The sequence below is a fragment of the Micropterus salmoides genome, unplaced genomic scaffold (assembly GCF_014851395.1).
Source record: "Micropterus salmoides isolate LMB-PRFRI ecotype aquatic unplaced genomic scaffold, ASM1485139v1 Ms_hic_scaffold_15, whole genome shotgun sequence".
Classification (NCBI taxonomy): Eukaryota; Metazoa; Chordata; class Actinopteri; order Centrarchiformes; family Centrarchidae; genus Micropterus; species Micropterus salmoides.
In genome coordinates this window covers 33,903,434-33,918,813 of record NW_024040596.1, presented here as the reverse complement: position 1 = coordinate 33,918,813, position 15,380 = coordinate 33,903,434, and the positions used below count along the sequence as shown (strand labels likewise).

Genomic DNA, 15,380 nt, shown 5'->3' with positions numbered 1-15,380 from the left:
ATTAAAACAGTCAGAGTGTGGACAGTTGATTTGACTACAGGACAGTTTTAAGAGCACAGATTGACACATATTCAGAGAGGCCACCACCCAGGAGAACCACATCAACCTATTCTTATCAGCAAATGTGATGATGATGTGGTGATCACTAAGACAATAAATCAATGTGAGGGCTCTATTCATAACCAAAAAAACTTTCTGCTTTTTGGTCAAGGATGGAAGCATGCAACACAACCAGAGCAAAAGCATCAAGGAGGCAATGCAAATACAACACCAAAGATACTGTGTGTGGCAGGCAATTAAAACACCACAGACAACAAATCATTTTACTAGTACTGCTCTATAACATAATCTGGTCATCCTGTCTCCTTATAGTGTTGGCCTGCAGCAACTGCTCAGAGTCTGCTCAAGTTATGGTGTGCAGAATGACATAAAATTTAACCTTACAAAGGTGTTATTATGATTGCCAAAAACAAGGAGGATCAGAAACAAACTTTTCCTACAATTTGTTTGGCAGATCAAGTGTTAAATGTGGTGAATAAAGTAAGATATTTAGGTCATATAATTAGGGATGATTTATGTGATGATAATGATATGCAGTGTCAGTGTTGCAAACTGAATGCACAAGCCAATATGCTGGCTTGAAAATTTCAGATGTGTTCTGATGATGTTAAAATAGCTCTTTTTAAAGCTTACTGTACTCCACTTTATACAGCCCACCTGTGGTGCAGTTATAGTAAAGTGAAAATGAAAAAGCTGCATTTGGCATTTAATGATGCATTTAGAATGCTGAATTTCCCAAGATGAACAAGTGCAAGTCATATGTTTGTGACGAGTAATGTTCCCGGTCTTCATGCTGTATTGCGGAATTTTCCGCATAAATTTATGTGTCGGCTTATGTGTCGGCTAAGTAAAAAAATGTAATCATTATAGCTTTAACTGATCCTACAAACAATGATACAAGGTATTCCTCGTGTTTTTGGAAACACTGGAACAAATGTCTATATGTGTTTTAATTATGGTGGAATGTGTTATGATATGATCTGGTGTGTAATTCTGTACTGTGACTTGTATTGTGTCTTTATTTCATTTTTATTTTACTGATATGGACCTATGTGTCTGAAATAAAAGTGGATTGAATACTTGCAGATTTTTCACATTAAAAGCATTCCAGGAAATCCCTGGGATTATGCCCATTGAGCCACTGGAACTTGTAATGTAAAATATCTGCAAGATATATGTAAGTGTTGCATTTCATTGACAGTGGTTTAACAGTGGTCCAAAAACAGCAAGTAGAAGTGATTGGAAATAATTAGTGAATGGATGTGGTATATCTGTTGGATAAAGTGTTGAGTGTTCAGCTGAGTATTACATGACTGCTCCTATACTGATGGAACAAGCGCTGTAGAAATGTACTCTTATCAAGAAAGCAAGTAAACAATGAGGAAGATGAGTTTGCATTAACGGGGAGACGGGAAATTATGAATGTCTAAAAAAAGCCTTTTCAAAAATTTCTGGTTCTTTCTTAAAACCTTGGCCAAAAACTTTGAACAACAGAGTTCAGAGAGCTTTGCAGTAAATGATGAATGGACAGTGTAGACAATGTGTTTGACTGCTGTCTTTGTTACTGATGGGGCTTGTTGTGTGAATTATATCCAGCTAGAGTTGAGTTCTGAGGGCTGTTTCACAAAAGCAGAATTTAGAAATCCAAGGCTTGACCTAGTGTGATCAGTGCATCCTGGCTTTATCAGTTTCACAAAGGCCAAACCAGGCTCAGTAGGAGCGACTATGTCAAGCCAGGTGGAAGTAATTCAGATAAATGTGCATCAACAGCTTTCTTCAAGAGACCACACGGTCAATCACAGATTTATTTATGCTGATATGGAAAAGATGTGTGCAGCATACTTTATTCGCTGTTACTCACTGTGTGTAAAGAAGGTTTACGATGAAAAAATGCACATAATATAAAAAGAAAGAAAGAAAGTTCCACAGTATTAAAACAGCGAGAAAAAGCGTGGCAGACAATAGAGTTATGAGTAAGTAGCTAAAAGTATCACTGCTCCTAACTGAAACTGTCATAATCATAAATGGTTTAAGCAGAAGAATAAGAAGACACTTTATTGTCACATATACATACATGTAGCAAATTCATTCTCTGCATTTAACCTATCCCTCAAGGGAGAAGTGAACTGAAAGTGGTTTGTTGGCAACATTATGTCATACCTTTAAAAGTGAGGAGTGGATGTTAATATGTCACTCAGCAAATTACTACCACTGATCAACATACTATATCTATTAAATTCAATTTTATTTATATAGCAGCAATTCACAATTTTTTTGTCACAGTATTGTGTATATATATATATACTTTGTTAAAAATGTTGCTTGCAATGAAAAATAATTGAATTGTCACCTGCCAGACTAATTTTGTGTTTCCTTTTAAATAAATAAAAGGAAAATAAGAAGACCCCCAGACTCCCCACACAGACATTTCACCTTTCTCTTCTTGTTCTCATGTGTTTTGCAAACTGTCAGATTGTTTCATGAATAAACAGTGCACAATATACTTATTGGTTCAGTGAAGTGGGACTATAATTTGGGAGTATTATACAATTATGAAACCTAATGAAAATTATATAGGCCTATATATATATGTATCATATGTAGTGTGTGTGCCATACATTTCTTGGGTGACATATTTCAATTAAGAGCAGTGATGTTTTTAGATACTCACACATTCAGTCGGTCCACTATTGTCTGCCACACTTTCTTTCGCTGTTTTATTACTATGCCAGTGTTACTTTTTCTTTTTTTTCTTTCTTTTTCTTTACATGTTATGCGCTTTTATTCTGCGTAAATCTATTCGCTGATGCTCATTGTGTCATTGTGTGCACAGTATGGTGCACACATCTTCTCAAATTATAAAATCTACTAACCATAAACTACTATTTCAGTGCAGGCTAATGAAAAATATGCAAAACACATACATAAGAACATTAAATGACATTGGCAAAACACATTGGTTTCTGATCAGAGTAACTGCTGACTGAACAGATAAGGCACCAGGATTAACTAAGCCTGGCTGTTAGCCTGGACTGGAGCAGGCTAGCTGCACAAGATAAATCACCATGGTAACTTATGTGCTACTACTTTCGTGAAACCGAATCAAGGCTCAATTCAGCAAGGATATCTGGAAAATCCTGGCTTAATCCGCTATCTTGGTTTTGTGAAACAGCCCTCTGGTTGTGATATGCCGCTACTTATGTTAACACCTGAACAGAGACTGTATATGCTACATTAAGTTTATTTCTCACCAGCTGTTTGCACCACACACAGTATGGCCCAGATCTGATACAGTCACCACAGGAGTTGATCAGAGACTTTGAGCAGCTCTCTTGTTGACACAATCCTGCAAAGAAAAACACAAACTGTATGCAACACAGTCTCATAAAGAAACTGTAAAATTCTGTGCTGTCTACCTCATATAGAAATGAAATTTATTTAAAATGTATACCGTTTATAATATATAATGTTTTAAAATACACACACAGGTCTTCATCAGATCTGGCATAAATAATAAAAACGGATATCAAAATATTAATATCAGGAAAAAATATATTGAATGTATATGAAAAGAGTTTAAATCAATTTTGTCATCAAGAAACATCAAATTTAAGAAAAAGAAGGGTTTCCCTCTGCAGCAGCTTTTTCAAAAAGTCTCCAACTCTGACGGACTGTTGAACTCATTCTGTTTCTTCAACCCTCAAAAGACTATCCATGCAATTATGATGTTCAACATAGTGCTGTTCCATATAATAATCTAGATGTTTTTATTACTCCTGCTTTGAAGACCCATGCCCACTACTTTGATTAAAGGTTCAGTGTGTAATATTTAAGAGGATCTATTGACAGAAGTGCAATATAATATTCATAACTATGTTTTCAGTGGTGTGTAAAGACCATACATAATGAACCGTTATGTTTTTATTTCCTTAGAACGAGCCATTTCTACCTACTTATACCACAGGTCCCCCTACATGGAGGGTGCCATGTTGTACCGCCATGTTTCTACAGTAGCCCAGAACAGACAAGCTGCTCTACAGAGCGCGTTTCATCACTACATTGAATACATGTGAAGAAAAGGTGAAGAAGAAGTAGTATTAGTAGTAGAAGTCGTCAGGTTTGTTAGAAATAAGAAGAGACCTGAAATCTGGACAAAGCGCTATATGAATAAATCTGAATTTGTACCTGGTTGTATCAAGTGAGGGTGATTTACAAGGTGCATTTAAATTAAATGTTTTATTAATATTATTAGTATTATTATACCTGACAAAATAAAGGCTTTTGTTTTTTCTCCTTTCTCCGCTTGAGAGTACCTGGAGAATGTTTTCTTTTTTGTGAACAGCTTTTGCAACTTTGAGAACAAAGCTCCATAGACTGCAAATTGTTAGGAATCTGGGTTTTTGTGTTCATGTCTTTCCTGTTTAAGTCTGTTTTTGGTTCTGTGTTTCTCTGTGTAGTCTTGTTCAGTTAGTTCCTAGTCCTGTACGTTAGTTAACATCTGTTGTGTTTACTCCTGGTCTTGTGTTCCCTGTTTAGTCTTGTGTATTCCCTTGTTCATTTACTGGTTCTATTTAGCTCTGTCACATTCTTGGTTATTCACTCTGCCCCATGTCTGCTTGTCTAAGCGTTCTCTCTGTTACCTGTTGTCTCTGCCTGCCTGCCTCTCTGTTTTCCTGCTGTCCCTCTGCCTGCCTCGTTTGCCTCATGTCTGTCACCTGTGTTGCTCCCGCCCTGCTCGTTATCCCTGGTATATATGTGTGGTCTTTCTGTTCAGCCCTTGTCCAGTAATTGTTTGTGTTACCCCCTGTCAGTTGTGGCTTCAGTCACCCAGTCTCGTCCAGTGTTTTGTCTTGCATTTTTCCTGCCCTTGGTGTTTTGGATTTCTGTTTGGATAACCTGTTTTTGGACTCTGTTGATCAGCCACTCTGCTTGTAAGTGTGCTCGCCTTTAGTTTGTAATTAAACCACTGAACTATACCTGCTCCGCTCTGTGTCCTGCGTTTGGGTCCTTCAACCTGCCTCCACACCACCCACCGTAACACAAATGATCACTTGGTCTGAACATTCTTTATTATTTCTGTATGTTTGTTTCTCAGAGTGACCCATTTAGGCATTACTCACAGTCCATTCATTCATTGAATTAATAAAAAATATATTAAATAGGTGAGCTTTAAGATATTTGCAAATACATAATGTAATGTTTAAAACTTACCATTTCTAGCCATCAGTAGGAGCAGAAGGAACAGCACACACTGATCCATTTCCTGATGACAAAAAACAAAAAAAAACATTCAATATGTCAGAATGAATAAATAAATAGATAAATAAAAATAAATTTTGACTTTCTCATACAGTACAACATTTTCCCGACTGTCACTATGAAGAAAGGATCCCTTAAAATACAAATACTTACGGTTCAGTAGGTAACTTAAAATAATTTGTTGGCATTCAGTATTTGCTTAAACTGTCACTGTATTCCAACAGTAGACCGGGGGCAATTTGAACATTCTTTACATTTTCCTTAAAGTCATCTTTTGATACAAGAAACACATATGTGCACTAATTAATAATATAATTGATATATTTTCACTTATAAGAAAAATACAAAAATATTTAAATAAATGCAAGAAGTCAGAGTGTTACAGTTGCCCCCGGTAAGGGGGCAAAGCTGTGTCTGCTGGGTTGCTCTCAGCGTAACATTCCAGTGTGGATCCCCTTATTGAATTTTACCTTGAACCAGTCATTTCCTATGTTATATAGTACTACTGCTCAATAGGCATATTGCTGTGATCACTCATCAGAGGGAAGAGAGCCGGGATGGAGCCATGCTGGCCCAGCTTGGACTTAAGCTGCTGCTCCGGATAAATGCCTAATCTGGAGGAAATGGGACTCATGCTGTCAAAGACCGGGAAATCGAAGACTGTTAAGCCCACATCTTTACACAGACCTGCCCTATCAATGTCCTGGAGTATGCAGCGGGTGCACCGTGTTCTGTCAGAGTGACTCTGTGCTTACATGGTGATGCCCAGTGCTTAAACAGTCAAAGTGGATGGACGCTGTTTCCTACATGTTGGATTTTAGTAGCCTACATATCTCACATTATGCAATACTGTCCACTCAATAAATGTTCATGCTGCTACGGCAATTCCATTCTATTTACATAGTCTATGTTATTAGGCTGCTCCTGCTACTGGTTTATATTTCAGAAGCTTGTATTATTTAAGTAGCCATCAGGCCTCCGCTAACATTAAGTAGCCTACTTCTGCTGCTGCTACTATTTAAATTGACTAGAGATAGACTATACATAGGCTGGAAGGTGAACATACTTCAGATAGGGCTTTTAGATTTTAGATAGAACGCACCCAGAGACATTGGCAGGGGTATACAAGGGCACCCCGGATCCTTAAAAAGAAGCTACAGACATACTAGACTAACTAGTGCGGTTGGTCCTTAAGCTTCCATCTAGGACACATCTTCTTCCTGCTCATTTCACAGGCCTTAAAAGGTTGAAGGTAGAAGAGCGAGTTTCACAGATCAAATAGTGTCTAACTCACAGGATTGTTTACAATGATGGTCCAAAATACCTGTGCAACTACTTTACCAGAATTAGGGTATACCTTAATTACGCCACAAGAGGGAGTACAACTGAGTTGGTTCCCTTCAGGTTCAAGGCTTGTATAATGGGGAAGGGAACTTTACTGTATTTAGCTGCCATTATGTGGAATGGACTCCCAAGGAGCTTGAAGATGAGTGCCCCTCTGCCTTTGTAAATTAGCAGCTTGAATAGTTAATATGTTGTTGGTTTTAGATTTTATTTTTATGTGCATTACATATTGAATTTTAATTAAATTCATTGAACGTTGTTATATATTGTATAGTGAATGTTGTACCTGAAATAGTAAAATAAATTAAATGAATAAAATGAATGTTTATGGATTGTATTTTGTATTGTTATTGAATGTTATTTCAATTGTAATGATACTTACTTGCCCCAAACTGCCCCATTTGGCTTGTGTTTTTATACTTTTGATGGTTTTTTGTTGCTGGAGCTCTTGTTAGAGGCAACACTTATATATTAACAATCAATAAAGAATTTTCATCAATGAATCAATTTAGGTTCAGTGTTTTCTTGTCAAATTTAATGGCTCTTGGCTAGTGATGTGGGAGCTGAATACATACTGTAATGTCAAATTCATATGTTTATGTATTTTATTTTGCAGCACTAAGGGATAAGACATGCAGAGAGAAAAAGACCAAAAGGATATTAATGGGTTGTATTGTCTTCTGCAGAAGCTAATTAATGCTGGAAAACCAATTCTTGAGTCATTTTCATACCCTACGCACTTCCGTACAATATGTATGTGTGCATATGAGTGTATGAAGCCCTCCAACGTCTTAGGAGAGGCACTATGGACTGACACAAGTGCCCATGGGTTTTAGCTTGACAGTGCAACTCAGGGCCGGTTACGTGTGCGTGTGTGTGTGTGTGTATGTGTTAGTGTATTAGCTTGAGTGTGTGTGTGTGTCAGGGACGTCAGGATTGAAAGACGGGGGGCAAACATCGAGATTGACAGCAAGACAACTTGCCGCAGGCAATGGGTTTTAAGTCAGTATTGTAGTGGAGGCCGGGGATGGTTATAACATGGATCGTAGCACATCCAATTTCTCCAATCAGGAAAAAGTTACGAATCACCTGATTCACTCTGCATATGTCCACTTTGGAACTTATTCCACATCACTCTTCCTAGCACCGGAAAAATATAACTTTGAGGGAAGTATTTTTTTAACTTCATTTATTTTTGTTATAGCATTGCCTGCTTTGTAGTTACACTCATAAAACTTAAATCACGTTTCTTGTGTGTCTATGTAGATATCATTTATGCAAGTTGTTAGTGCTAATATTTCAGCTGTACGCTGTAAGGCAAGCTAGTTCATGGCTATAGTTTGGGTTATTGTAACAACAGTGACAATGTTTAGATGCATTTATATGTTGTCTTTGAATTTCAGTATGTGTTGGAAATGTTTTATTATTATATTCAAATGTTAGTGGAAGGCCTGTAAGGCTTCTCTGTGGGCCCTTGAGGCCTGCATTCCAGGAGTGCCACATGTCTGTCACCACTGTGACGATGCAAGACAAACAAGCATGAACAAACACACTAACTAATTGGTGCACAACTGCACATTTTGTTGTCTTTTATTATTATGTTACGTTATACACTACCATGTCACTACCATGACTTACAGTAACTAAGATACTTGGATCACCCATAAAAAAATTATTTCAATATCATGTTTTCCTCTATTCCTTATTACATAATGCTGTTTCACCCCAGGGATACTATAATGTTACATTTCACCCTGGTGTATGTCACAACTAACCCAGACTGTGGGCTGTATTGTAACGTTTTACTCCTTGTGATTGACACTAAACCATGCATTTTCTGTCTGGGTTACAGAGATGACCGTTACACCATTTAATAGCTGACACATGTAAATAGTTTGTATCACATTCAACGTAATATACAGACAGAAATGTCAAAAATGTTACAACCATCCCCCGTCTCCCCCATTGTGTGTCATCCTATGAAAGTCTAAATAATTAATTAGATGCTCATGTGTTTTTTTTTGCCAGAGACCTCAAGGTCCAGAATGCAACTGTACAAACTCACCTAGACCCCTTTCCCCAACCAGTTAAAATTCTAGTGCAAAAAGCAGGACACCATCACTCACTGGCTTCCCTCCTTCCAACAGTCCCTGGAACTAAGCCCAGGGCTCCAGTGTGCCATATGGACACTGCAGGATTTTTAGTTGTATATGTGCCTCTGTTCAGACACTTCTCCTTCCTTTGATAGACTTTATTACTTGACTAGCATTTGTGATGTCAAACTAAAAATAATTCTTACATACTGTTACATCCGAAATGCCAAATGAAATGTTTACCCGATATAAAGTCATCATTACTTGTTAATCATTACTTTTACATCTATACAGATCTAAGTACTGACAGGTGTAAACAGCATAGATAACAAGGTCACTAAATGTGACCAAGTCTAATTCTGAATACAAGGTTTCCTGTTAGAAAAGCTTGGGTTGCCCTTTGTGTCAACACTGTTGACACCATAAAAGGCATAAGGGAATGGTGAAGTGTTGTGACATCAGTACATTTCCGCTTTGTGACTCAGGATGAAGAAGTGCTCATACGAAAGCCGAAGGTATATCTAGCATGTATTGATTTTGTTTCTTTGTTAATTCTGCTGCTTCTGCTTCTTTTGGTTACAATTACATGTTAACACTTCACAGAGTACACTAGCCCAAATGACACATTTTCAAATTAGATTTTAGATGGATTGATGTTGAGGTAGCAGTTGGTTGATTATTGTCGACACTGTACTCAAACCCCACAGTACAAAACAAAAGTTTTTTGAAGCAATAAAAATAATGTACCGCACCCAACTTCTGTTTTGGTCACTGCAGCCTATTGTTGTAAAGTGTTACACTGTCAATGCAAAAGCTTTTCATGGAGATAAACATGAAAACAGTGAAAATGTACGTGCATTTTTACCTTAACAAGGTGTTCACTGTACGGCACTATGGTAAATGGACTTTACTTGATTCCTTTATAGTCTTTCCACAAGTCAAAGCGCTTTACATTACATGAAATAATCATCCCAAGTACTGATGGCAGTGGGTGGGGGGGTGGGGTTAGCTTTAAGTATGTCGAGTAAAAAAGAAAAAATGCACTGGGAACGATGGCATGATGCCCTGTGAAGATGCACCACTTGCAAACCCCTTGCGACTTCTATGATTGAGTGTTACAAATAAGAAGAAAAGAGAACAGTCTGCTTTACTCAACCAGTAACTTCTAAGTCCAAATGGCAGTTTTGAATGGGGATTACATATTTCTGTTTTTACTGTTTGTGGCAGCAATTCAAAATCCTAATTAAGAGTGTGACTTCTACCATGTATACTAAAGTTAGGGTTGTTTTATTTTTAGTCTATAGGCAATTACACTGCTGTTAACAACTACATTTTAGCACATAACTGCTGTTGATGTTTTTTTGTAGTATTTTCACTTCAAGACATGTTTCCTTTTTTTGACGCCCAGTTGTGTAAAACAAATGTACTTCCGCCTATCTGTACGCCCATGGGAGTGGTCTTAAGAGGCGTGATTAGAGAAAAATAAATAAAATGAGACATTTCATTTTTTTTTTAAATACAAAATACAAAACAGGTTAATTTACCCAGTATATATATTTGGTCACCCATAATTTTAGTGGGTTACAAATATTTTTCAGGCTTTTTACCTTCCAAAAACTGGCTAAACTGCTGTCTCAGAAGGTGTCTAACAGGACAGCGAGGCATCGAGTGCTGTTCGAAACAGCTCAAACGATCTCTTCCTGTCTCCTGAGATGCCTTCACGCTGCCCCAGTAACGGCCAGTTTTGAAGGCAGCATTGATGGGGACCTGATGCTGACTATTACCCATGAAGCAGTGCGGCTGCGGCCGTCGGAGCTTTTGAAAACTGGTCAAGATGGTGGACAAACAAGCCGAATTTGTCCACAAATATACATTTTTAAGCGTTTTTTAGTAGTTTTCAAGCTAGCGAGAACTAAACACTGAACTATTAAATCAGCCCGTGACTGTAACCAACTAAGTTTGTTCAGTATGATTTCTGAGGCATCTGTTAGCCGTTTGGCTTTTCAATAGCTAGTTAGCTGGTGCTAAGGCTAGCGTCTCTTCTGACAGCCAGAAAAGACGCAAGACGACGTGCTGACGTCACACGTTGCCGTAAGTGTTGCCCTAGAAGGCTGTTTGAAACTAATGTAAACAGAGCTGCCTTCCACTTCCACGGTTCATTATGGAAGGTCTTTATACACCACTGAAAACATAGTTATGGATTTTATATGGCATTTCTGTCAATAGATACTCCGAAATTCAACTGAATTAAAATTAAATATTAGACACTAGACCTTTAAGACTTGGTCTGACTACTTGAGTGAGAAGAAGCCAACTGAGTTACAAAAGCAAGAAATATCTGATTTAAAAAAATCTCTCTCTCTGCTGCGAGTCTGCATCACACAATTTTATTTATTTATTTATTTATTTATTTATTTATTTATTTATTTATTTATTTATTTATTTATTTATTTATTTATTATTTAGGGCCCCAGCATGAAACATGCAAGCATCCTATTGAAACTGAAGGAATTCTTTTTATCTCCTTTCTGCGAATGAAGCACATTTTTTAAAAACATGCTTGAAAATTCACAAAACTATGCACAAAATGTATGTGTCGCGAAAATGTGTCATGTTTTTGTGCATGGGCGTGGCAAAATAGCTCACTAGCGCCTACAAAGCAGCCCCTGGGCCATGTATCTCTAAAATCTAAGAATGTATTTGTGGCGTATATAATATGTCCAGACCTACAAAAAAGCCTCTTGGTGGGTCTGTGAGGTTTTATCAAAGGGCGTGTGGTGTGGCATCAAATATCGATGATTCACCATGAAAGGAAGTTGTTATAAACTCAGTGTACATTCTCTGTATACATACATCTGTACCAAACCTTACAGGTTTGACACAAACCATGGATTATTATTATTCATCCCCACCACATTTTGACATGGATGATTTTGGCCCCACTTTGTTAAAAATGTTCTGAAAAGTAGCTTGCACCAGGAAATGTGAAAATGCTTAAAGAACAGTTTATTTGCACAATAAGAAAACATGTAATGTAATTTAAATATAGAAGAAACAAATGTGCATTGCCAAAAAAAGTAACCTAAGATTTAAAAAAAACAAGCTGTGGATTACTGTTATATTCGGTTATGTTTTTATATTTTGTGACCTGCCAGCTGAATTTTGTTTCCATTTATATAAAGACATTTCCACCATAAATGGAGAAGAAAATGTCTCCAGAATGAAGGAAATTAAATGTTTAATGCTATAATTTTATGGAGGAGGACCCACAGCTCATATATTTCAGCATTTCATATTTCTTCTAAATAGTGATAAAAGTCTTCTTGTCTTGTTCACGAGCATCATCACAACTTGTGATCCTTGTTTATCATTAAGCTCCTAATCTGAGCTCTTATGTCCACAACACTTTTCAACACAAAGTGACGTCCTTGTTAATACAGCTGTTAGCTCAATTATTAGAGCACTTTCATGCTCAAGCCCTAATTAAAGCTGCAAGCAGAGTTGAATGGGCTCTGGCCACACGGACACCTCAGGGGCCACAACAGCTGCAGTCTTGTCACCAGAAGCCGGCTGACAGGGCACTGTATTAGACACTGCACTTGGAACGTTTTCCACCATTTACATGAACAGCAAACGTAACAAGATATTTTCAATGATGTAATTAAATTCTAAGCATTATTAAACTGCATCATACTTTGCTCACTTCATAAAAACAGGTGAACATATCACACAATTTATATATGTATTTTCTGGATCTGCCAACAGATATGAGAGCCACCACACATGACTTTCTCTTGTCAATAAAACTGCAACATCTTCAGCTGAAGATATATATACGTTAGAAATTCACAAGCTGTAATCAGGCAGTTCTGGATTCAGAAATCAAATTGAAAATACAACTATTGGTACCTTTTCTCGAAAATGTATTGCTCAGTAGTTAAGTCAACTTCCTCCCAGAAAACAAGAAGCTTCTCTTCCTCATTCATATGAATGCCTAGGCTGTCACAAACCGGTTGTGTGGCTATGTAGACACAGACTTTTTTCACAATATAATATTATGACTTTTCTGACTTTATATGACAATGAGAAAGAACATATTGTTCTTTGTAAAATATAGTTTTTTTTATCCTCCATCAGACTCAGATTGACCACAGTTTGAACACATCACCAGCTTTTCATGTAAGAATATCAAAAACTGGAGAGTGTTACAAACAATTTCTTTACTAAAACAAACTATTTATTTTCAAAAGCAAACTTACCAGCAACAGGAAGATGCAGCTTTTGTCTGTGGTTGACAGTTGTGCTGAACACTATCTGGATTGACAGACTCCACCCACATAACAGGAAGTGTGAAGTAACGGAAGAGTGTGTTAGAGAGAACTGTGGCCTGCGCTGTGTCACAGAGCAGGCCACACATCATCATGTTAAAAATAAAGGCCTGACTTTCCTGTGACTTCACTCCTACAGACGTGACTTGCAAAGCAAAAACAACAAATCCTAAAACAACAAATAAAGAAGATGGCAAAACCAACAAATCCTAAAATGATCTAGGACTGTTTGCAGAGCTATTCGCTTCTTCTAAAAGAATAATAAATAATTAATCACTTAGCTGATGCTTTAATCCAAAGCGACTTATAACTGCTATACAGCATGTCATTAGTCACATGCCCCTGGAGCAACTATTGGTCTTGCTCAGGGACACACATTGATAGATATCACAATGGGAATCGAACCTGGGTCAATTCCCACCACTACTATCCACTGTCCATCGCCACCTCATCTAAAGTTTAGTCGAAAGAGAATGCTCCTGATGTATAGCATTAATTTAGGAAATAAGCAAATTAATGTTTCTGGACCTAACTTAATTTCTGTTGGCATTTTAAGCTATTATTTGCCATCGCCTTCCAGAGTGTCTGCACTCACATCTGAGGTTCAGTTTGTCTGTAGATAAAAGTCTATCTGACCGGACACAAAGTTCACAAAATCTTTGCCTTGTGCTGAGTCTCCACACACCTCTAGTGCATTTATTATTCGGGAAGCAGAGCTTCGAACAAATAGGGATATGCTTCAAAATTATTATGCCCATATATTCAAAAAGTTTTAATAGAGGCAGCATTCTTTTATCTATAAATAAAAAATCGATCCTAGAAAAGGAGTGTTGAATATGAAAATGAATACTGTCGGATTTAGGGTAGCATCAATTAGCCTGTAAGTCTGAAATAAATCGTTCCCATAACAAACAGAGAATTAATCCAATTGACTTCAGATTTTCGCTGTGCAATTAGACACTGATTATGAAATGTTGTGCTATCTGTGAATTTGTATTCAAAAAGTGATGATTTGGCATGAACAGGAAGTCTTTATACCTTCAGTGTACATAATCAAATCTCCCATCCTCCCGTCACTGCGCTGCAGCTGTGCATCACTGTGCTATTTACAGCTTTAATGTTGTTATTAAACTTTCCCAGCATTCCATTAAAACATGTACATGAAAAACACCTGGCCTGTAGTCAACATGCACTCTGCACACTGTTGGGGGTGTGCAGTGCACACAGTTAGGGTTAGGGGTTTGGGCAGCGTATGATACAAGCCTGCACAAAGTCATGTGGTTTACAGGTCATAGTGGTTGTTGTTGGTAAGGCAAAGAGTAAATGGTTGTCCACATTCTCCACTGATCTGCTGTAAATCCTATAAAGTTAAAAAGCCAGAAGAAATTTGTAATGGAATTCTTCCAACCTCATAAGGTACTTTTCCACTCAAGTTCATCAAGGCTCTTTGTTGTTAAAATTCCTAGTTCTATTCACATTTAGAACACACATATTGCTGTACCAAGGAGAATGTTGTGCTTGGATCTATGATCTATGATGAAAAATCTGATGGCATCATAGTAACGCCGTTGTTTTGTCGCAGCTGATAGGGTAACACCTGTGACACGCCCACCAAACATACCTCGAAGCCCATTGCGGAATGTTGTACAACGTTGCAAGGAAACATGTCGTTCAATCTGAAACCGGTGCAAAACATTTTGAGACTGAGCTCGTCCCTAGTGTGAGCACAAGCATTGACTTGAGTGGCTGCGATCAGCTAGGCAGCCGCGACGCAGACGGACGCAGGTGGGACCCGTGATGAAGCTGTGCAGAGCACAGTGGGGGCGGAGCACAGTGGCTCTGTAGCACCACTCCCACAGAGAACACATATGTGGAAGAGATCCTGAATGTACAGAAAGGTTTTAACATGAGCAGAAAACCTGCTGAAACACAGGTGAAGTCCCCAGACCCTCCTCTTCATTTTTGTTCCCTCCTCCATTGAATGAATGAATGAATGAAGCCTTTATTTGTCCCACAGTTGGGAAATTGCAAGAAATTGGAGTAAGCCTCCGGGCCGCAGCCATATTCAGCGCCGCCACTCGCTTCCCAGAAAAGAATTAATGCAGACAGCAGCACAGTATACATGACAATACATGATAGTACACAAGACAACACACATTACATGCGGTCACATGATGGGATTTTTTGAGGTGACTTGTAAGGAAGACAATTAAAGAGGGCAGTTAATGAGGCAGTCAGTTGGGTGTGTGTGTGTGTGTGGTGCGAGTAAGATAATGAATCTGTGTTTGTGAAGTAT

General features: G+C 37.9%; 1 protein-coding gene across 2 annotated transcripts in view; it reads right to left on the bottom strand.

The window, feature by feature from the left end:
- itgb2 (integrin, beta 2) overlaps positions 1–13,108 on the bottom strand; it is a 66,118-nt gene extending 53,010 nt beyond the window's left edge. Inside the window, exons 1-3 of one of the 2 annotated variants that reach the window (XM_038719777.1) lie at positions 13,016–13,108; positions 5,272–5,323; positions 3,312–3,406 (exon numbers count right to left, since the gene is read on the bottom strand). In XM_038719777.1, coding sequence (XP_038575705.1) covers positions 3,312–3,406; positions 5,272–5,320 — 144 coding nt within the window. In that variant the 5' untranslated portion in view covers positions 5,321–5,323; positions 13,016–13,108. Of the gene's footprint in view, positions 1–3,311; positions 3,407–5,271; positions 5,324–12,665; positions 12,686–13,015 lie in introns of those variants that run through there. The other variant, XM_038719778.1, reaches the window with a different exon arrangement.
- Between the last annotated feature and the right edge of the window lie 2,272 nt (positions 13,109–15,380).